This window comes from Hippoglossus hippoglossus, chromosome 10 (genome assembly GCF_009819705.1).
Source record: "Hippoglossus hippoglossus isolate fHipHip1 chromosome 10, fHipHip1.pri, whole genome shotgun sequence".
Taxonomy (NCBI): Eukaryota; Metazoa; Chordata; class Actinopteri; order Pleuronectiformes; family Pleuronectidae; genus Hippoglossus; species Hippoglossus hippoglossus.
In genome coordinates, this window is record NC_047160.1 from 627,560 (window position 1) to 651,524 (window position 23,965).

Below are 23,965 nucleotides of genomic sequence, written 5' to 3' on the forward strand. Positions count from 1 at the left end.
TGCCACTCTCTCACGGACCATGGCACGATGTCGCGTCAGGAGCGTTTCACCAGAGAACAGGTTCTCCAACAGCTATTCTCCCAGCAACCATCCTCTGAACCCGAAGAGGACGCGAAAGAGCCAGACCGAGAAGCAGACAGACAAGGAGATGGAGAAGCAGACAGAAAAGCAGACAGAAAAGCAGACCGAGAAGAAGACAGAGAGGACGGAGACGACGGCAACGAAGACGAAGATGACGGCGGTGACTACGAAGACGACGACGAAGACGAAGACCCAGTGGGTGATGCTTCTGCAGATTCTTCATTCTTGGAAGAAGAAGAAGAAGAAGAAGAAGGAGGACAAGACCACGGTGACACCACCACCACCACCACCGGACTCGTGGAAAGAGAGACCTTCCCGTCAAGAAACGGGGAAATAACATGGTCCTCGAGGGCGTACGGCCGAGAGGAGGGCCACTGCTCCTCCTCCTCCTCCTCCTCCTCCTCTGCTGCGGCTCAAAGCGGGGTCCCCCGGGGCCCCACGATCCACGCGACGTCCCGCACTGGTGACCTAGCCTCGACGTTCCACCTGTTCATCACACCGACGGTAGAGAACATCATCCTGGAGATGGCGAATCAGGAGGGTCGTCGAAAATACGGCGACGAATGGAAAGGGATGGACGAGACCGACCTGCGCGCCTACGTAGGGCTGCTGATCTTAGCGGGCGTGTACAGGTCCCGGGGCGAGGCCTCCGCCAGCCTGTGGGACGCCAAGAGGAGCCAGGCGATATTTCGTGCCACGATGCCCCTAAAACTCTTCCACACGTGTTCTCATCCAAGTTCGCATTCACGCCCACCGCCACTCGTGTCCTACATCCCAAAGAAAAACAGGAATGTGGTGCTCCTGAGCACACGGCACCCCGAGACCGACATCAGTGACCACGAGGATGGGAAACCGGTCATCGTCCTGGACTACAACCGCAACAAAGGTGGCGTGGACAACCTAGACAAGGTGATCGGAACGTACAGCTGCAGGAGGATGACCGCGCGCTGGCCCCTGGTCGTCTTTCACAACATTCTCGACGTCTCTTCCTACAACGCCTCTGTGATATGGAGAGAGATCAACCCAGACTGGATGCCGGGCAAGCGGAACAAGCGGAGGGTGTTCCTAGAGCAGCTGGGAAAGGCTCTCGTGACTCCGTTCATCGCACGAAGGGAGCGCATCCCCCGCACGGACGCGTCCGCCGCGGTTGTGAAGGCTATAAAAGCCGCCGCCGCACAGAGAGCTGTTGACTACGACGCTCGACCCGAGTGTCCGACCTCCTCCATAGCCCTAGCAGCAGCCCCACTCGGGCGAGGAAGAGGTGTCAGATATGCCCCAGGAAAAAGGACTGTAAAACTCACACCATGTGCCGCGGGTGTAACAAATACATCTGCAAGGGCTGCTCACTTGTCTATTGCCCTACGTGTGCGTCCTAATATGGGGTGGGCTATGTGAGGGGGCCAACAGCCGGGGGAAGCAGGGACAACACAAGGGTTATAGGGGCCATATGGTGTAAAATACGTTTTCTGGGCTTTTACTATCCGTAATGACTTGAAGGGGGTCAGTAGGGACCCTCAAAGTATGAAAACAGTCACTCCGCTGACTTTTTCACTCAGTGCATTCTAAGAAATACGTTATTGAAACGTCTCGTTTCGTACTTCCTGTCCGTATGATGTCATGTGTTCGCACTATTCTATCAGCCCCACCCAGCCGGTACCAGTCCAGCCTCCGAACCCACCACCACCGCTCCCCACCACTCCACCCCTCCACACCAAACGCGACACCAAGCAGACATGTTGCTGAGCTAGCAGCTTGTTAGCTACCTCAGGCTAACCACAACAAACAACTCTGAAGAAACACTGCAGCGTGGAGGGATGCAAGGAAGAGAATGTGTCTGTGCACATTCCTCCTAAGAACGTTACTGTTCGAGACCAGCGGTTACGCTTTATTTCTTCTGACGTGCCGTGTCGCTGTAATCAGTACGGAGTAACCTAGACGTTACTCATTACTCGGGACTGAAACTCCGTTGTGAAACTCCTACATTGGCCGACTGTCCTGCTAAAACTTGAACAAACCTGAGGACGGTGTAACTTACCATTCAGAAACATCCTGTTTTAACCGACTGTAAATATGTGGCTGGTCTTATACAGATGTATCCAAACATACTAGCGTGACTTTCAGCTGTGTGAGACCGGTGATAGGCCTGGTCGCGTGTCACTCAAAGTGCAGTCAGCCAATCAGAGGAGGGGCTCAAGAGGCAGGCGAAAACAGCCTGTTCTGTCTGCAGTTCCAGAGAGAGGCAGAAGAGAGGACATGGAAATACACATTGCAGCAGTTTTTTCGACTTAAAAAATTAGGGGTACCAATACCTCAAATTAAGTCCCAGAAAGGTGTAAAATATGGGCCCTTTAAGTCATTTTTTAAAGTGTCTAGATTTTTTAAATGGCCGTTAACAGTACGAGCAGCATGAATAGTATTTTAGGGTTAAACCAGAGCAATGAAGTTCAATTACTTAAGTCTGCAGGCGTATCTGATGAACACCGATATTCAGTTCCTCCTTCCTTCCTCTAGTGGTAAAAAAAAAAAGCTTGGTAAACTCTAAATTTTGGGCAGCTCTCTCATGCTGTTATTTAAAAGCTGGATGAACTTCAGTCACCCATATACGAGACTATTTAAATTGAAATCAAATCATATATTCCAATAAATTAGCATTTTATTATTCATATTGTTATAGTTGTTGTTTATTTTATTTTACTTTTATTTACTGTGGTGAGTTAAACAAGGATGAATGTAGCTTAGTACATCTACTCAATTACTTTATTCAAATTTGAGGTACTACATTACTTGAGAGTAGCAATTCCATTTTACTTTATACATTTACTCCATTAGATCTCAGAGGCATACATTGTACTTTTTAATCCATTATTTTCTATCTAGTTATAGTTTTCAGTTTACTAGCAGGATTTTTGCATACAAAACATATTAAGTAAACAAAAAATCCTACTTTTACATTAATACATGTGTAATAATAACACATAACAATATACACAGAGTGCATTTATTGTAAAAATGGCCAAGTTAATGTCCAGCCAGTCCTGCCTCTGAGGTACAGGAGCACAGAGGTGGCTGCAACTCCGTGCATTAAAGCCTGCAAACATGAGAATATGGAGGAAATGGGATCTCAGTGACATAGAGTGTGGGCTGTTGATTAGATTCTGACAAACCACTGATTTTCACAAGATCCAGTGAGTGGCAGGCCTGTGTTAATGAGAGGCCAGAGCAGAATGAACAGACTAGATGAAGCTCACAGGAAGGAGACAGTGATGTAACAAAAGAGGAGTACCCAACTAAGTGGCCACTGAGATATAGCCATACATTTTACTATGACTGTTTTAACTGAGATGAAAGTTGCATTAATTATATTTGATCAGTAATCACTGATTGATCTCTCTCTCCAGGCTCTGCTCCAGTTGCCTCATCTGGACACTCTGTATGGTTACAGTTTGAAGCTGCTTCGTTATGCTGACACCACCACACTGGCCAGCCTGGTGAGAGCTGACTGGACCTTTTACTCATCCCACCCAGCCCTCTTCCTGTCTACGTACCTGGCCCATGGCCTACTGGTCGACTACTTTGAGAAGAAACGCCGCTGTGGTGTCAGGAGCCGAGAGGACAGCACCACGAACCTGGAGTGGCTGGCCAGTCTGTGGGAATGGTATACTTCTTTTCTGCTCCACCCGATAACATCGCTGCAGCAGGTCCCATCCGACCACTCAGACTGGGAAGATGATCCAAACTTCTTTTTTGAGCATTTGTCTTTCCCTGATCTCTGGCTTCATCCATTAATGAATGTGGACTACATTAAAGACCTGCCAACATGGCGGTTCAGTGCAGTGAGTCAGTGCAGGGGGGGGTGCTCTGGTGGACAGCAGCATGAAGAGACTGAAAGATTACTTGCAGACACAGGGAATTCTCCTGCTGCAGGTCCCAGCACACTTCCACATGAGACCAAAATGTACAAGAGGTCACTGTGCAGTCAGGACAGCAGCATCCAGCTATGTGTGTACAGCAACATGGACCCTAGCAGCAACCATCAGTGTGTGTGTGACAGGGCAACAGAGGATGGTCACCTCACACCTCAGTCTGTTTCTAACCAGCATCTCTGTAATTGGCCAGGGTGGCCTTGTGACATGCTGCATTGCTCAGAATGTGTGGTGTGTCTTGAGAACTTTGTGAGTGAGGAGCTGCTGATGGGTCTTCCGTGTGGCCATGCCTTCCACCAGCAGTGCATTGTTGTGTGGCTGGCAACAGGCCGACACTGCTGCCCAGTGTGTCGCTGGCCCAGCTTCAAGAAGAAGCTGCAGAGAGGTGCACAGTGCAGCTCTGCTGAAAACACTCTGCAGGACTGATGGTCAGGTGTCATTGAGCCCTGCTCATCTCCATGGCCCTCTCACAGGTAGCTTGTCAACGTCACAGCTTGCTTGGATTGAAGTTGAGGCATGGAGGCAGTGTGAATGGAAGTGATGAGGGCTCTTGTTGTCATGAACCATCAATCATCTTGTTTCCATTCCTGTTTTTGAAGGTAATGTGCTGGCCATCACGGCAGACAGATGAAAGCCTATGAATGCTATGAAAGCCCAGTCATAACGTTCTCTGTATAGAGAGTATAGTGATTCACACACTAATCACAGGTGTAGTCTTTGTAAACTGTTCAGTGCAATAAAAATAAATAAAAAAAATTCCTATTCCTATTCTGTTTTCAGGGCTGTGAGGACAGTAAAGAGTCTGTTCTACATATAAATCATCAGTGACTACAGGCAAGAAACTCATTATCAAGCAAACTGCAAACAGCAAACACTGTCTTCTCTATCCTACATCATGACTCACTAGAATTGCAAAAAGGTTCCGTGATATATGATCTATGTCAATAATATTGGTACAAAAAAGACAAACTCCTCCCCCTGCTATTCAAACTACTGCCTTGTCCCCCCAACAACTCTTTATCTTAACAGGTTCCCTGCCATACCACTGTAATTACTCTCTACTTTAACTATGCCTTATCACATTTCATAGTTTGTATCTCTAGTGCTTTTGAAATGCAGCATTTAAGCTGTGATTCATCCCTCTGAGAAGCCAAGCTAATCTGTTTTTTATGATTCTTGTTGTTGGATATGCTCTCATGAGTCACAGTCATTTCGTTCTGACTGACTTTCTGAAGTTTTCACAGTAACCCCTCTGATTCTAACCAATTAGTTTAATGTGAATCTAACCACAGAGGTACAGGCTTGAACCAGGGTGCTCACACTGGAAGATGTGTGTATAATGGTGCTCACATACCCACTGAGCTACTCATAGCATCTTTTGGCTTCTTTTACTTAAAAATCTGCTCTCACCAATGTCATTGTCATTAGCAATAAAACATTTTGCTGGGGAACAAAAAGGATAGGGGAAAGAAACCCTCTTCAGTCACTGTGCACTCATGCTTTCACTTTTCCTTTGCAAATCTTCATGCTGACTGACATTAGGTGCACAGTCAGGCTGTTGCTGACTTATGCAATCACGTCTTGCTCTTGAGCAGCTTGTTGCAGTAAACAAAGAGCCTTAGGGCCTGGTCACACATATGCAAATGTTGTGGGTCAAAGTTCACCCTTCACTCATATTTGGAAGGTTGTAGTTCCTTCCTGAAAAATTTAGTTTAGAACCATATTTTTAAGCCTTGAGTTGGTGTATAACTTGCTGATATTTGAACATGACTTGGTACTCCTGCTTCTGCTACCTCTGGAAAGTACTGCTAATGACCTCATTATTTTTTTTTAATATTAACTGTTTGGCTCCAACAGACTTTACCCTGCAGTTTCAAAAAACCCAGATCTAAAATTTCCTAAAATGACTTATCAACTTTAAGGTGCGTAAGTGTAATCTTTCAGCTCATTCCTGTCCTCTTGCTGTGTGTGAAGGGAAAGATAAGAAACATGATACATAGAGCCGTAACACTCACTCAAAATAAAAGTGTTTCAGAACTTTGTGGTGTCATCCTTCTGGGTTGTCAGGGTCGCTAAAGAAGAGAAGGTCCGACAGATACATCAAAGCACAGAGGAGCAAACCATAGCTACCGCTGAGGAGATCAGCCCTCACAATTATGTTTTAGGAGTTGGGGATTTTAGCAGTGTTAGAAAGTTTATTAACTGTTTGTAACAAATAAAAAACATTGGTTAGGTTTAGTGGAACTGAATGTAATGTATTTTAGAGCAAGAAAAATGAATCAAAAGGCTGAATCTCTTGGAAACACCATTTAAACCTCAAAGGACCTTAGGCACCATATTTAGAGACTGCAAGTAAACAGTTGCATAAGTTTAAGAGAAAAATAAATTTACACTGTGAATGGCAAAATTACACTTTAAATCGCTTTATGTGTTCATCAAGACCAGAAAAATGCAGGACATTTTTTGGTATGTCTTCAAGATCAACTTTTGGAGGAAGAGTACTCACTGTGATGAAAAATCTGATTAAAGAGTCTTGGCCAAGACACTGCGCTAATCAGTAAGATATAATAACTTGCTCAGGTGCATGCCGGCGGACATGATGAATTGCACATTGTGTATCAATTCCTGTCTAATTTGTGGCGCAAGAGAACATACAAGCATGCAAACATGCTTTTTGTTGCTGTGTATGAAAATTAATTGTTCAAAAGTATTGATGATTGTGACATGAGGCATTCTTCCTGTTGCCAGTAGGTGGTGCTGTGACTGAAAACTGGCTTTTAGGTTGGGGCGCAAATCGTGCCTGACAGCTCATCGGGGCAACATAAATAGACCTCCAGATCTACTGGGAAGCATGCAAGTCTCAGGTTAGGAGCTACACAGAGATCTGGGGCCTCATTTATAACCGTTGCGTACGCACAAAAGGGGAAAATGACGGTGCAGATGTGAGGTGGTGAACTGAAGCCATATTATTGATCCACTTCATCATTAACGTTAAAACCAACAGTGTTATTTGAGCTCACGTGACATAACTGTTCAATAAGAACCTTCAATTGAAAAAGATATAAAACAACTTACAGCAAATTACGATCATATTCCATTATACAGCAGAGTTGCAGAGCTGAGTCATTAATAGTTTTTAATAATATCTTCTAACACTGCGTGTATCATCAAGGACGTGTGTTGTGTACAATCGCTGCAGTGAATGTGCCTGTGCCATCAAGCGCACAGAACACACTGGAGATCACTCACAGAAAATAAAGAAAAGCTATTCACTTTCAAACTTCTATTCCCAAATAATATCCCAGATATTTAGAGCAATTAGACTGATGTTTGAAGCAATCAGTCTAATTGCTCTAAATATATAAATACTGCAGTGACACTTGTGCGTAATGCTGCTTGATGGATGCACTGGCACTGATAGAGGAGTGTGCGGATGGAAGGATTAGTAGGAAACAACTGTTCAGCGATCACAATAACTTTTTGTCTCATGATGATGACGAATCAGATAGAGGTGATTTGCATTGACCATTTATGGTTGAATGTGGGCGTGTAGAGGGCTGACCTTGAGACAGATTCACGTACGCATATTCCAGGTGGACTGTGATTTATAAAGGGGACATTGCCTTAAGGTGTGCGTGTTTTATAAATCTGAATCTTTTTTTGCGTGCACCATTTTAGTATGGCGTAGGCATACTTTTCATATGAATACTACGCACTGTTTTCTAAATGAGGACCCTAAGCTTTATTCCATTTAATGTGAAACAGATGGTTTTGCATATATAGTTATCGGACAGCCGGGCATTAAGATTTCCTAATTGCTGTTGTAGTTATACCCGAAGAAATTTAGCAAACATTTGATTAATTTGCACAACTTGTTTTCCATAAAACTTGGTTTACAAGAGTTGTAAACCAAGTTTTATGGAAAACCAGTTGTGCAAATTAATCAAATGTTTGCTAAATTTCTTGTTTGTTGCGTCACAAATCTCAATGCTGACTGACACAAGGTGTACGCCATCTCTACATTTAAGGTTAAACTTACAACGTTCCTTTTTGATAAAGCCTACAGTTAGGGGTGGATCAGGTGAGTCCTGAACAATCCCTTAGTTATGCTGCTACTTTCTGTCTCTCTGCCCCCACATTTATTTATTTTAACACATGTCACTAACTTTGTGTTTTTTTCCCCTCTAGTCTCTCTCTCTCTCTCTCTCTCTCTCTCTCTCTCTCTCTCCCTCTCTCTCTCTCTGCAGGTATCTCTGACTCCAGAGCTGCAGGATTCAGACAACAACACCAACATTTATTGTTATTATTATTATTATTATTATTAGTAGTAGTAGTAGTAGTAGTATTAGTATTATTATATGAATTGTTGCTGCTACCATTAATAACATCTTTGCATCCATAATTTATTATACACCTATTGTTTTCATTATAACAACTAGTCAGAGCTGAAACCTGATGGTGCACACCTGTTCCTGATTTATCTTTCCTATCTCTCCTCCCCCTCCCCCCTATCTCTCTCTCTTCTCTCACCTCTTTTCCACCCATCTCCCCTCTCCTCCCCATTTTTCCCTGCTCACCCCAACTGGTTGAGGCAGATGGCCGCCCACATTGAGTCTGGTTCTGCTAGAGGTCTCTTCCAGTTAATGAGGGAGTTGTTTCTCTCCATAGTTGCCAAAGAGCTGCTCATTGTGGGAACTGTTGGGTTTCTCTATAATTTTTAAGGTCTTGACCTTGTATGTAAAGTGCTTAGAGATAATCCATCAAATCAATCAAATTTTATTTGTATAGCCCCTATTCACATATCACAATTTGTCTCATAGGGCTTTAACAAAGTGTGACATCCTCTGCCCTTAACCCTCAACAAGAGTAAGAAAAACTACTAAAAAACCCTTTTAACAGGGTAAAAAGAAGGTAGAAACCTCAGAGAGAGCCACATGTGAGGGATCCCTCTCCCAGGACGGACAGAAGTGCAATAGATGCCACGTGTAATGGAGAACATCAGAAAGATAAGGGTATTTACAGCATTGATTAGAATAAACACTTTGTAGCATAATGGAAGGTCAATGAATTGATACATACATTTAAATGTATTATTATTATTATTGTTATTGTTATTGTTATTATTAATATTATTATATACAGTATAAGAGAACAAAACTCTCGGCTACATTATTATTATTATTGTGGGTTGCTGTTGCTGAGGGGTAGAGCGGTCGTCCTCCACCCAGAAGGTCGGCAGTTCGATCCCAGTCTTCCCCATCTGTATACCAAAGTGATCTTGGGCAAGATGGTGTACTGCAAATTGCCCCTCATTGAAAGAAATAAGTGCTGCTCAACGATGCTTTGATTGGTCATCAAGACTGGAAAGGCGCTATATAAATACAAAACCATTTACCATTTAAATTTGTGCTACCCTGTAAGCATTTAAGTTCCTGTTTTACTCCACTCGGTGGTGCTACTCAGTCGTTGTTGTAATTTACAGAGCAGGAGCATCGCTCTCTCTCTCCCTCTCTCTCTCTCTCTCTCTCTCTCTCTCTCTCTCTCTCTTTCTCTCTCTCTCTCCCCGCTGTGCTCATCGCTCCTTCGCCTGCACCGTGGACATTTCGATACAGGCGGATGAACGGACCGGGGGTGTTTAACGGTGTCTGCTCTACAGCTGGAGGATTTATGGATTATTATTCATGTTTGAATAACCTGTAACTCATTGTTGCCAGCGAGTACGGAGTCAACACACCGAGTCATGGCCCCGTTTTCAAGACGGGTCCCCGAGCTTCACTGAGGGATGTGCCGGTAGCGAGGCAGCATATAGGGGACAGTGTCACCGAAGCCTGAGCTGCTGCTGTTCGGACACATTTTTACTGAGTTTGGTGGAGTTTATAAACTCAGTGTTATTCTTTTCCTGTCTGTTTGGAATATGTTGCAACTGAAGTATATTTGGTTGCCTTGAAAACTGATGGAAAACAGTGATTGTCAGAGGCTCTGTATAACATACCTGCTCAGTGGGAAATTGTTTGGACTTGTACTTTAGCTCTTGAATAGTTCAGCCATCCTGTTCACGTGCTGTTCCCATTATTTTGTCCAGCAGCTGCAGTTCCGCTGCTGACTGTCTGTACTCAGTGTGAGTATCAGTGTGGGTTATTCACAGTGCTGCTATGCAGACTGACTGGAGCCATGCTCATACAGCCCCACTGTAACCCTGATTCTGAGGCACAGGCCTGGATTGCTTACACAGAAAAAAACTTAACAGTTGAGGAAAAGTGAGTCTCAATCCAGTGGGACAACTTGTGCAGAAGAGCAGATGTTACACAGCTTTGTGTATTCATGTGGATTATTCATGATGCTGCTATGCAGACAGAGTGGAGCCTTAGGAAACCTGTTGGTAATGTTAAAGTAATACTCGACTCTGCCACCTCTCTCATTGCAGTTGAACAGCTAATGTTACACTGTATAGTGTAATGCTTTCAGTAATTCCTACAACAGGTGAACTTTCACAAAGATGACACACACTCTTATATGGTGAGTACAAATTTTGGAATTGAAAGATTTAGTTTGACTGAAGTTGATACAAGTAGTTCAGTTTCACTTCCATTTTGCAGCCAAGAGGAGATTAGTGGTTGAAGTTAATTTCAGTTTAGCTGGTTAGTTACAGTAATTGTTGAACAATGAAGAATCCACATCAGCTGAGTAATACATGGAAGCGATCCCCTAACAAAGATCCAGCACTGATGTCTATGTCTTGCACGAACAAGAAGTTCAAGAGGAAGTCTAGGGAGCCTAAAAGACTTTTCAGCGGCCCTGAGCCTGAGAGGAGGAAAACCTACCAAGGGGACACGTCGGATGAGGACTTAGTAGATGACACCCAAACGGAGGCATGTAATGTCGGCACGTTGGCTCCATTGCAGAGACAGCTGATGATGTCTCAGGAGGCAACAGCTAGCACTACAGAAATTCTGTCAGGACTTCCAGGGGGCAACATGGCTCCAGCTCAGAGTGGTGCTATAGACATGAGAATTGGTATTAGCATGCCAGACATCACCTCTAAACTGTCCCAGTTACCTTCCCCTCCATTCTCTAACCCAGAGATCTCCCACTGGCCCACAGTCATCTCACAGCCTCTGTCCAACAGACTTAAACTGGGCCTTTGCTCTACTTTCCCTCTGTCAATGTCAACCAGCTGCAGCCACAGCCATTCACCTAGTCACCAGGCCTCCCCCCCGGAGCCCTCTCTGTCAGGCCATGCTTCAGCTCTGCCTGGCCCCAGGATCTTCCAGACCTCATTGTGTCAAGAACATGTGGAGCTCCAGGTGGAGTCACCTAAGGTGAATATGTGAAGTGGTATGAAAAGGACAATTACCAAATAAATAGTTTGAACAAGTTAGTTACTGAAATGAATTATCTGCCTATCCTCAGTATTAGTGTTTCATACTTTTGGTGACCTTTGAAAACATCTACCAGCCAGTGTGATTGAAAACCAATCAAATGTCTGTATTTGTGTATAGAATCCTCATTCCAGTGAACTGGAAGTTGTCTGACTGAACAATGTGCGTCCTTGTTTTGTGGTTCAAAATTTTTCATTATTATTTAATGTGGTATGGTACAAGTGACAAAAGCGGATTGGTGAGGGTTTGGTTAGACTATAAATAAAGTGATGTTCTGTAGTGTGTTGTTAAGTTCAGTCATCACAACACTTGTTGACTCAGGTCTTCCTCTCTCCCAGGAGTCTCCCAGGAACAGGGCTGAAATGAGTTCTGATGGACCTCGGTGTCTTCCAGAGGTTAAAGCCATCCAGCAGACCAGGAGGCTTCTAGCGAACGCCAGGGAGCGGACCCGTGTCCATACCATCAGCGCTGCTTTCGAAGCCTTGAGGAAGCAGGTCAGTCTCATAGTCCCCACTACAACACCTCAAACAACAAAGTGTGTACAAGCTCAAAACCATATTGTTACTACTATACACATAAGCACTGCACAGAATCACATACAAGGTGTTCTACATTTCTGTGACCATACTTATAGATGCCGCAGAGCAGGAAATAAAACAGAAGATGTCTGTTTCACTTGTATTACATTGCAGTCTCAGTCAACCTTTCGTCATCATAAAAAAAACACTTTTCTCTAATCACGATGTTTCACTTGTGATGCTATCACCTGGATGTATAAGACCATTGTAGACAATGTTGTTAATCAATGAGCAGGGTTGTTTGAATAAATGTGGTGAAAAGACTTGATTTGTCAGATATTTAATTTACGTGATATTAATGGTAATAGTTATGGATGTAATAATAATGATAACAATAAACCACACAACAATATAATAACAACATAATAGTTGCATGTGCATTGAAGAATCATTGGGCCTCATGCAAGAACCATTTGTACAGATTTTGTCTGTACAGTGGTGCGTACTAGTGATTTAGACTGTCCCCACACTAGAGAATGTCTGGGCCTAATTGGGGGGTCCGATTTAGCCCTCCTGACATTTGTGGGGGCGTTGACGATTCAGGGCTGATCTAAACACAATATCTTACCAAATGATTCAGTAGTGTGAGAGGTTTACAGACATAATCTTTAAATGTCACTGACATCAGAGTCAGATATAGTGGATATTATCAAAAATATCAAACATATTTGACCCGCAATATGAAATGGTGTGTGAGCTGACCATGAAGCATCACCAGCCAGATTTTGAGTACTTGGCTGCCTACAGCGTAAATAAGAGTTTTGTCTCTTGTACCAGGTGGACAATAAAAAAGGAGGGCAAACTTGTGGATTTGTGGCAACAGTATAAATGCATGCTTTTTTCTTTTATTATAATTTTTTATTGCAAAACATGTCTTAACAAGCTGACTTCGCAGGTAGTCCGCCTCCATTATTCTTTCTATTCTGAAGTTTGAAGTTTGCGTGACATTTGATCACGCAAGCTTCTGTAAATTCCCAAGTCTCTGGAATTGCAAATTTTTTGTTTAAACATGTGTGGTCCTGCGTTTCGTCTGCATTATGTCTGTGGTCTCCCATATTTTTTTAAATCAGCTAAGATCTAAGAATCCTCTAGTGTACAGCAGACATTATGAGAACTTGCTGCACCCCCCAATTTTACCGTTTTTTAAATTTTCTTTAAGGTAGATACACAGTTTACATATGGTCCAGACCTGTCATAAGAGTCAAGTGAAATTGTAATAGATCGCATTTTTCATTAGTCTGAAGCAATTATAAATTACTATATAAATTACACCTCAGAATTATGTTGAGATTATTTTTTTTAACTTAGCAATTGGAATTAAAGTATAATTCTAGATTTATTCGTGTAGCTGGTTAAAGTTGTATGATGGCCAGGGGACCGCAGAACTTAATTCTGCTACAAAATGTGCAATTCATGCAGTTGACATGCGTCTTGCTCAAGGTGAACATGGAGATGAATGCCTTGACTTTGTAAACTATTTTCTGATTATTTACCTAAAATTCACAAATTTCTCCAGTGTGTCATGGGTTTAAACTCTCTGCCCCATGACACCTCTCCAATATGTATTGGTATCAGAAAGTTTTTTCTCCCTAATTTGCTGTCCATAAATTGTTGGCTCTATTAATAACTGTTACCCAATGCTGTTCCTTTAATCCAAAAACATGTTCCTAGTCTCTGTAATAAAATCTTGTGCCATGAGAAGTTCACTGGTAACTTTTAACTATGCTTTGCTATAATGCACTTGTGTTAACAATTCATTCCTTTACAAATAATTGGAATATGTCATAATTGGTTTGCTACAGCTTTTCAAAGATTTTAGAAAAAAAGGGGAGGTTGGATTAGGTAGTAGGCGAATTGGTGTGGGTTAAGGGGTGATGCCATCCCGTCTAAACCAAAATGACCCCAGAAAATTCTTCCAATTCTGCCATCTCCTCTCAGTCATCCCCCACCCCTTATGAGAGAGAGGTCTGTGTGTGCAGATAGAGAATGTATGTATATAGTTATAGTATAGTTAGTGCTGTTAACTAAATCATGGAATCTGCAATTTATTTTTTAAAGTTGAAATCAAGTGGCATTGAAAAGAACAGGATGACAGTGCTCTTTGTCTCACGCTATCATCTCTCTCCGACACAAACACTCTGAGTCGGTCAAAGTCAGATTGAGCATCAGCAGCACCAGTAGAAATCCTACCTGCGTTTGCGACAGGATTCAGGATAAACTAGATAATAATTTTCCCAGTCTAAAAATCAATCTATACACAGCATGGCAACAATCTTAAACTGACTAGTTAAAGCTCTTTTTCTCTCTCTTTTTTGCCCAATATTAATTCGGACACAATTTATATGGTAAAAAGTCTAAGCTCTTATGTCATATGAAACGTGAGAAAACTAATACATATGGCGGTTCTGGAGGTAGGAGGTAGAGCGCGTTGTCCACTAGTCCGAACTCAGTCAGTGGTCCGCCCCCTCTCCCCTCCAGTCTGCATTACAAAGTGCCCATGGATAAGATACTTAACCCAACATTGCCTTGCTGTGCTGGCAGTGTGTGATTAAAAAAGTGCACCATATAGTAGCACTGTATGAATATGTGTGTGAATGGGTGAATGTGCCTTGTACTGTAAAGCACTTTGAGTGGTCAATAAGATTGTAAAGTATTATATAAAATCCATTACATATGTGTGTCTGTTGGTGTAGGTAGTGTGTGGGGGAAGTTTTGAGCAGAGGGATATTTACTGGAACGTTAATATGGAAGTGTTGATTATAGGTAAAACTTTGTTGTTCCTCTACTAAGAATAGAGTCTTAAAAGATAAGTGGTTAATCAATCAATCAAATTTTATTTATGTGAATATGTAGCCCATATTCCCAAATTACAATTAGTCTCATAGAGCTTAACAAGTAACGACATCCTCTGCCCTTAACCCTCAACAAGATTAAGGTAAAACTACCAAAAAAAAAACATAGAAACCTCAGAGAGAGCCACATGTGAGGGATCCCTCTCCCAGGACAGACAGAAGTGCAAAGATACCACCTGTAGCTGAACACATCCACAAAATTACAATATTTAAAATATTGGTTAGAAGAAACTTCTAAGTATTTCTACATAAGAAAATGTCTGATAGACAGCAATGACAATTGTAAATGAAGAATTATTGCCAGTAATGGTAGAATATGTAAGTAGGCATTTTGTATATCTAAGCAATCTTGTTGTAATCATAGTCAACGATCAGCTGCCATTACAATCCACCATCACAGATGAGGAAGAATCTGAAAAGAACAAAGCTCAGAGAGATCTTTAGATGACAAGTAGTCTAAATATAAATCAGGCGCTACAGTTAATTTTAATTCTACTGCAATGCACAAGACGTGTGCTAAGGCGAGCTGCAGGTGATCAGCTGGGTGAGATAGAGGTGGGCCTTATTACTCGTATATCCAAGAATACAAAATGAGGATAAAGTATACTTACAACCATGGCAAAACAAATTTAATATTTTATTTTGAGGAACAGAGATTAGTTTTTAGGTGTAATCAATGACAGAAGCGGAAGTTCAGACTGTGGGGAGGTAGTTGTAGACCATTCTCCTTGCTTCCATTCCATTTAATTGAGAGTATGCAAATCAAACATGTAAAGACCTTCCTCATCTCCCTCCATTTGTTCTCTATCCAGGTGCCATGTTACTCCTATGGGCAGAAGCTATCCAAGCTGGCTATATTACGTATCGCCTGCAACTACATCCTGTCTCTGGCTCAGTTGGCTGAACTGGACTACAGTTCAGACCACAGCAGTCTGAGCTTCTCTCAGTGTGTCGAGCAGTGTACCAGGACCCTGCAAGCCGAGGGAAGGAGCAAGAAGAGGAAAGTGAGACATAACATACATCTACAAATAGTGACAGCTACCCAGAGAATAAAATTAACCAGAGCTGTGTCAAAAATCACTCACTACTCACTATAATTGCCGACAGACAAGACAGAGCAGCATGAATTATTTTTTGTTTTCGTTTTGTCAATGAGCTCACTATACAGTCTCACATAGAACTCCATCAATACTCAACTGATTTTGGACACAACCCAGGTCTTTATTTCTAAGTGCCTTGTTAGAGTGTGTGTGTTATTATGGCAAAATGTTCACCTGTTAATCCTGATAAATAATAATATATCCACAGGATCAATTGAGTTAGTATAGCAACACACTATGCTGACAACGCTGTTTGTCCTGACTGATAAACTACTGTCTATAGAGGCTGCAATTCCTCTACAGATTTGCCTTATTTAATACTTCCAGTAGCTTACAGGGAAATTATCTTATTTGTGTGACAGAAAAATGGCAAATCAGAACCAGAACAGAACTTGTTTTATCTCCCCTTTCCATTTTGTGAATAATACATTATTAGTATAATTATATAGTATAATAATTTTAAGTTTTACTGCTTCTTTTATACGATCCAGAGCTACTTCAGAATCAGTCCTTGTCATTAGTGAGTACTCCTCAAACAGGCCTACAATATACGGTCACTTTTTCTTGCTTGTGTATTGGATCTTTTACATAAAAAGTTCTGCAACACAATCTATGGTGCAAGGTAAAGTTTGAAAATGTTATGTTCACCCTACCTAGTTTATCTGCAGTGAAGCCATTGTATGATCATGATGAACCAGATTCAGTTATTTTGCACTGATTTAATAATACATTTTTTTCATAAAATGTAACTAAATTTGCATTATTACTTTTCACATGTCTGTTTTATATACAATGGTGTTATTATTTTTCATACATAGCATATATAGGCTATTTCAAATGTCTGTTAAGTAATCAGAACAATCTTAACGAGTTAACAAATTTTCAAAATAAAAGCCCTTACTCAGCTCAATATAAGTCATTGCAGAAAGACAACAAACATTGTTCTTTTACTTTGTTGACAAATTATTAAAGATATTGCAGGGTTCAGTAGACCAAGTCCAGCAGTTGGTTTAACAGAAAGTTCAGAAAGAAGAAATTCACCCTGTTGTGAGAGAAATACATTTCAAAGCTAAAAAGTGACAAGTGGCAAGATTTTTACTTATTTTACTTTTATGAGACACACAGTAGAGTACTGTTTCTTGCATCCACTTTCCAGCAACTCATGCAGACATGTTGCTCCTTTAGATGTAAACTAGCTGTGGGCTTTACCCCTGCGAGCTGCCTGTTTCCCTGCGTGTGCATGCTGTGTGTGTGTGCGTGTGTGCGTGTGTGTGTGTGTGTGTGTGTGTGTGCGTGCGTGTGTGCGTGTGTGTGTGAGTTGTCAAAGTCCCAGACACCAGATGTTTAGAGTGGAGGGGAAGTGGAGCTGGCGCCATGAAGGGCAGAGGGCAGCGAGAAAGCACGCGAATTTAAATTACACACACAAACACACACACACACACACACACACACACACACACACACACACACACTTGGCACATTCCCTAGCAGTCTCTCCAACATTCCCCTACTCTGCCACTCCAGGCCATCTGCTCCAACATACTTTGAAACAAGGAGGGGAAAAAACACAGTCATCATCAGGCTGTCAAGCAGCAGCAGCTGTTGGAAAGACAGAGGGAGCATGTGTGTATGTGTGTGTGTGTGTGTCCGTGTTTGTGCATGTGTGTGTGAAGAGGGAAGGGGGAGTCTGCCAAGAATTAAATGTTTTTTTATATTCTCAGAGCCACTGAGTCTGTCAGCATTGTTAGATGGGAAAAGGACACTTTTGCTTCTTTGTGATTTTGCACTGAGGCCTGAGGTCACACAAACAGCAGGAGAAATATCCGAAGGAAACCTGACTGGAGAAAGAATGTTTTATTTGTCTTTCACACTATTAGATGGTCAATCGTTGGGTTTAGTGGCTGGAAATTTGTTTAATCTGCAGTCTTAAATGCTTAAAGGGATAGTTCACCGAAAAATTAAAATTCACTCATTATCTACTAACCACTATGTAGATAGAGGGGTGGGTGAAGTGTTTGAATCCACAAAACACATTTGGAGTCTCAGGGGTAAACAGCATTGCAACCAATTCCAATACAGTTGAAGTAATTGGTAATCAGTTTTTAATACGTAAAATAACAACAGAAAAAAACATAAAACGCCTCCATACTGCTCCTGTGGTGTCATCCAATTTATCTGTGAAAGTCAAAATCTTAGTGTTTATTACTGTGTGAGTTTTAACATATGCTTCAGCAAAATATTATAGACATTTTAGTCACTGAACAGTCATTTGATGAGAAAGTCAAATGTCAGATCTATTAATAATGAAAAAATTGTTTGTTTCATGAGTGCATCTACAAGACCAGGGCATCAAGATGGAGGCTATAGGACCTGACCTGACATGTACCCATCTGCAGAAGGAAACATAATGCAGAATGGTTGCTTACCAAGAAAATAAACTTACAACCTGGCAGCCCGAAAGATATCCCTGTTAATGGTCAATGGTCATAGAGAGAGAGAGAAACACAAAGTAAGTGATAGTCCTAGCTATAAGCTTTATCCAAAAGGAACGAGCCTGGTAGCTGAAGTCTCTACCTCCCTTACAGACTGTAGGAACCACAAACCTATATTTAGGGATTAGAGTGATCTATTGGGATAATACGGTGCTATGAGCTCTTTAATATATGATGGGGCTTGGGTATTCAGGGCTTTGTATGTGAGGAGCAGGATTCTGAATTCTATTTTGAATTACAGTAAATGCAAAGAAACTAAGACAAAAGTAATATGATCTCTCCTTCAAGTTCCTGTCAGCACTCATGCTGCAGAATTTTTGACATCCTGATAATAAAGAATTACAATAATCCAGTCTAGAGGTAGCAAAGGCATGGACGTATTTCTCAGCATCCTTTGGAGACAGGATGTTTCTAATTTTCATTATATTGTGCAGGTGGAAGAAAACTGTCCTTGAGACTTGTTTAATGTGTTGGTCAAATGACATGTCCTGGTCAAACATAACTCCAAGGTGCCTCACAGTAGAGCTAGTGACCAAGCTAATGCCATCCAATGTAACTATCTGGTCCGACATTATTTCTCTGAGGTGATGAGGGCCAAGTACTATGAATTGTGTCATCCAGGCCTTGATGTCCTTTAGAGATTTCTGAAGTTTCTAAGTGATTAGATTAATCAGCCTTCATAGATAAGTGCAGCTGGGTGTCATCTGCGTAACAATGGAAATGTATGTGATACTTTCGGATATAATTCCCTAAATGAAGTATATAGAAAGTGAAAAATATCGGTCCAAGTACAGAACCTTGTGGAACTCAATGACTAACCTTTGTGTGTATGAAGGAGTCATTGTTCACCTGAACTAATTGTAATCTATCTGGGAAGTATGACTTAAACCAGCCTAGTGCTGTTTGTTGAATCCCTACATGTTGTTCCTGTGTCTTCCCTTCTTTTCCTCTCAAATACCACCCCCACGTTACTTATTCAGTCAGAGAAGTGAAATATCTCTTGTCCTGTCAGGATTTGAAACTTGGGCTTGAATGGTAATGGCATAGTGGCATCTCACATTGTTAATTTTAACAATCACAACAGTCTCTCAAAATATGAGACATACTGGTGTTGATCTGCCCATCAGAAAAATATGCATGTTAGTCTGTCCAGTCATGATTTAAGACTCTGTTTTCACTGTCTACTTTTCTCTTTTTAGAGCATGCCATTTGAAGTTTATTTTCTTACTTTTCTCTTACTCACTTATCACTGTCTATTCTGCCTTCTGCCATCTCTCCTTGACTTAGTGAGTGAGACACAAACACGGTCAGAATTCTCACCATAATTCACAAATTTGATTGGCTGAGTGGCATCACATGAGATGATTAACAACACATGCAGTCTGACTTCTCACCATTATTCTAACATGCAGCTTATTACCATCAACTGTTAAACCATTTAACAGTAATTCAATCAGGAGAGACTTCGATTCAACGTTTTAACAACTTATATTGACACGCGCACAGGAAGTGATGTGAATGTTATTGTCTTTGGCATAGTAGACCCCTATGTGATGTCATCGGGATTAAGAGAGGGTGGAGCAGAACATAGTACAGGAATTCCCCCACCGGGGTCTAGACACATAAGGAAAAACTACCAAAAAACCCTATTAACAGGGAAAAACAAACAAATGTAGAAACCTCAGGGAGAGCCACATGTGAGAGATCCCTCTTCCAGGATGGACAGAAGTGCAATAGATGCCACGTGTAAATGAGAACATCAGCAAAATAACAGTATTTACGACCTTGATTAGCTAAACAGTTTTTAACATAATGGAAAGTAATTAAATTGAGGAGTTATTGTCAGTAATGGTAGAATTTTTACTAGGCATATTGTATATCAGGCAGTCTTGTTGAAAGTAGTCCGCGATCAGCTGCCACCACGATCAGATGCCACCATAATCCACAATCCATCATCATGATCCACTGACACTATCTGGATCCATCGTCGTGATCCACCATCAGCTGCCAAAACGATAGAGGATCACCAATACGATCACGATCAGTTGAGGTTGAGGATCAAGATGAGGTGATGATGATTCTGCTGAAGACTGGAGGAGATTAGGGTGGAGGTGGGTTATGCACGTCGCTGAATGACAGCTGACAGCAGAAGAGAGGAGAAGGGATTTAAAGTTTGACAGCAGCCACATGATTGGCTGGAAGAGACTGTTCTCTATTCTCTATTCTGCGGCTATAGCTAGAGAGGTCAGCGGTTTGATCCCAGTCTTCCCCATCACATGCCTAAGGCCGGAGATATACTTGCTGTTTAAACAAGAGTTTACGTAGACAACCAGCTGCGTCGTGAACGTTTTTGTTCACATACTTGCCGATGTACTACGCATGTTATTGGAGGGTACCACTAGAGGGCACAACGGAGAAATCAGACCGTATAGAACTTCTGGATTTGCATGATGTACATATTAAACAGGTCGACACTCGCGGAGGTTACTATTTTGTTAATTCTGAGATCACAGCAGAAAAGGAGACAGCGGCACCATCGTAGATGGTCTTTAAGGCCCTTAAATCAAGCATGGCTTGACAATGGAGAGTATGTTTGTCTCTTTCTGCAAATGTGAGAAATTGATGATGAAACATACCACCAGTATTTTCGAATGTCTGCCAAGACATTGACGATTTGCTCCGCCGGATTAGCCCGCTGATGATACACCACACATTCCCTATACTACCGCTACACTGTCCCTACCGGTCAAGTGCATATTGCATCTGGCGTACACGTTAATCTCTGAGGATGTGCACAACCAACGCTCCAAATGGACGCATGATATGCGAAGCAGCCATCATGCGCACACGTACGCGTAGTTAACAGCAAGTATATATCTGCCTTAAGTGCTTAAGATACTGAAGCCTGAATGTCCCCTCATAGAAAAAAGTGCTGCCCATAGATGCACTGTATGAACGTGTGTGAATGGGTGGATGGCAAAACTGTACTTTGAAGGGCTTTGAGTGGCCATCAAGACTAGAAAAGCGCTATACAAATACAGACCATTTACCGTTCTCATAACTGCATTTGTATTTAGGAGTCTGCTGTAGGCCAAAATTAAGATTGCTCATGGTTGTGTCCAGGTTTTTCTTTTGATAGTGTAGCTCATGAACAAGGTTCAGTTCGCAAACTAATTCAAACTGAATTTCCTGCAATCTTGAGTATGTTGTGATGTGATGGGACAGTAGGACTGAATATACACATAGATTTTTGTCTATTCCAAGGGCACAAAGCCAATTTCATCTTCCATGTGATGTAGACAAATAACAAATCATGAATATGACTTTCATTCATTGATCCATGCTTCATATTGAACAATAACTAATTAATGAAAGAGTTAAAGGGCCCATATTGTGTAAAATACATTTTCTGGGCTTATACTATCCATAATGACTTGAAGGGGGTCAGTAGGGACCCTCAAAGTATGAAAACAGTCACTCCGCTGACTTTTTCACTCAGTGCATTCTAAGATATTTGTTATCGAAACGTCTCGTTTTGTACTTCCTCCCCCGTATGAGTCATTCGGGATCACACTCATCTCTCAGCCCCACCCAGCCAGTACCAGTCCAGCCTCCAAACCCACCACCTCCGCTCCCTGTCACCTCCATCACCACCACCCCTCCACACCGAACGCAACACCAAGCAGACAAGTTGCTGAGCTAGCAGCTTGTTAGCTACCACAGGCTAATCACAACAAACAAAACTGAAGAAACACTGCAGCGTGGAGGGATGCAAGGAAGAGAATGTGTCTGTGCACATTCCTCCTAAGAACGTTACTGTTCGAGACCAGCGGTTACGCTTTATTTCTTCTGACGCGCCGTGTCGCTGTAATCAGTACGGAGTAACGTAGACGTTGTTACTCCATACTGTAACTGGGGACGTTACTCCTACATTGGCCGACTGTCCTGCTAAAACTTGAACAAACATGAGGACGCTGTAACTTACTGTTCAGAAACATCCTGTTTTAACCAACTGTAAATATGTGGCTGGTCTTCTACAGATGTATCCAAACATACCAACGTGACTTTCAGCTGTGTGAGACCGGTGATAGTCCTGGTCGCGTGTCACACAAAGTGCAGTCAGCCAATCAGAGGAGGGGCTCAACAGGCAGGCGAAAACAGCCTGTTCTGTCTGCAGTTCCAGAGAGAGGCAGAAATGAGGACATGGAAATACACATTGTAGCATTTTTTTCACTTTAAAGCACTGATATATCATCTTAGGGTACCAATACCTCAAATTAAATCCCAGAAAGGTGTAAAATATGGGCCCTTTAATTCATTGCTGCACACAAATTAAATATTGCTGAGTTGTTAGTCCAGTTTGTCCATTGCTTGATTGTGATCTTAATTTTAAAGTGCTTTTATTTTGTTGACAGGTTGGCAGGATGCCAGAGGATTTGTGATGTATTGAGATTCCCATTACCAGAATCTTCTCACCGATGAGGGCTGTGTCACTACATCACACAACCAGCCTCAGGCTCAACTGATCTGTTGTACTAGACTTAACATATTAGTATGCAAGAGTAAAAAGGCCTTTTCCATGGTGAACAACAATATCATTCACTACAGTGATGTAGAAAAGGAACCACAAGTATATTAACTGCCAAATGCGATACAATTTCTTGCCTTTATTATAATATATAGGTGTACGCATTGTAAATTGAAAAATACAGTTCATTATGACTTATCTAACACAATATATAACTTGATTATTATTTCCCAATAAATAAGTTAAAGTTGACTGTTTACATAAAGCTACAATTTGTACACTGAATGTTTTGATGTGTATCAAATTTTTTCGTTGCTGTATTGTATATTACTTTAAGAAATATTAGTTAGTGTCTTGGTTCCTGATTTTTGACATATGTCTTTATTTGTGTTGTCATATAGATTTAATTCAGGAGTATTACAGTTGTCATATGGTAAATACAAACAGCCAATTATGTACATGTGTATGTGAAATGAGCATGCATATAAAAAAATAAAGTTCCTCCATAGAAGAATTGAGTTCCAGAGCAGGACTGTTGACCCACTTTGTAATTATTCTTTCCTGAATAATCTTTGGTCGGGCACTGGGTGCAGACATTCAGATTTTTTTACACCAGTTTTTGTGTTGATACCATAGGCCGTACTGTTAAAATGCATTTAGATGGAAGAAAACAATAGCCACAAAAAAATTCAATTCCAATCAAGTGACTATGGGATCTTTTTTCAAATTACAATTTACAAAAGTTTAAGGTGACATATTATGCTTTTTCAGTCTTTACCTATCCTCGAGAAAAAACATATACAACCCACTAGACTCTAGTGGGTTGTATATGTTTTTTCTGTTTGTAATCGGTGTGCATGGATCAAAATCCCAAAGTCTGCAGCAGAGGGAGCTCTTCTCTCCCACAGTAAACACTTCTCCTGAAGCTGCAAAAATGCCTTGTCATCGATTTCTCTGATGCGTCTGCAACTGTGCGACGTCACAACACTCTCTCTCAACAATACTACCCCGACCTGTTATTGTGTTCAAGGA

At 41.7% G+C, this 23,965-nt stretch overlaps 2 protein-coding genes across 3 annotated transcripts in view; both read left to right on the top strand.

Moving 5' to 3' along the window:
* The window catches only part of rnf103 (ring finger protein 103), a 33,982-nt gene extending 28,754 nt beyond the window's left edge, over window positions 1-5,228 (top strand). Inside the window, exon 7 of the mRNA XM_034598762.1 lies at window positions 3,480-5,228. Coding sequence (XP_034454653.1) covers window positions 3,480-4,430 — 951 coding nt within the window. The 3' untranslated portion in view covers window positions 4,431-5,228. The remainder of the gene's footprint in view (window positions 1-3,479) is intronic.
* A 4,216-nt stretch (window positions 5,229-9,444) lies between these two features.
* atoh8 (atonal bHLH transcription factor 8) lies at window positions 9,445-23,290 on the top strand. Of its 2 annotated transcripts, none has more exons than XM_034598812.1 (4): window positions 9,445-11,323; window positions 11,722-11,877; window positions 15,626-15,813; window positions 22,821-23,290. In XM_034598812.1, exons 1-4 carry the CDS (start codon window positions 10,667-10,669, stop codon window positions 22,885-22,887), a joined length of 1,068 nt encoding a protein of 355 aa, XP_034454703.1. In that variant the 5' UTR covers window positions 9,445-10,666; the 3' UTR covers window positions 22,888-23,290. The 2 variants fall into 2 exon arrangements, with proteins under 2 accessions (XP_034454703.1, XP_034454704.1); XM_034598813.1 differs by having other exon boundaries at window positions 9,448-11,323; window positions 15,626-15,817.
* Window positions 23,291-23,965: the final 675 nt, after the last annotated feature.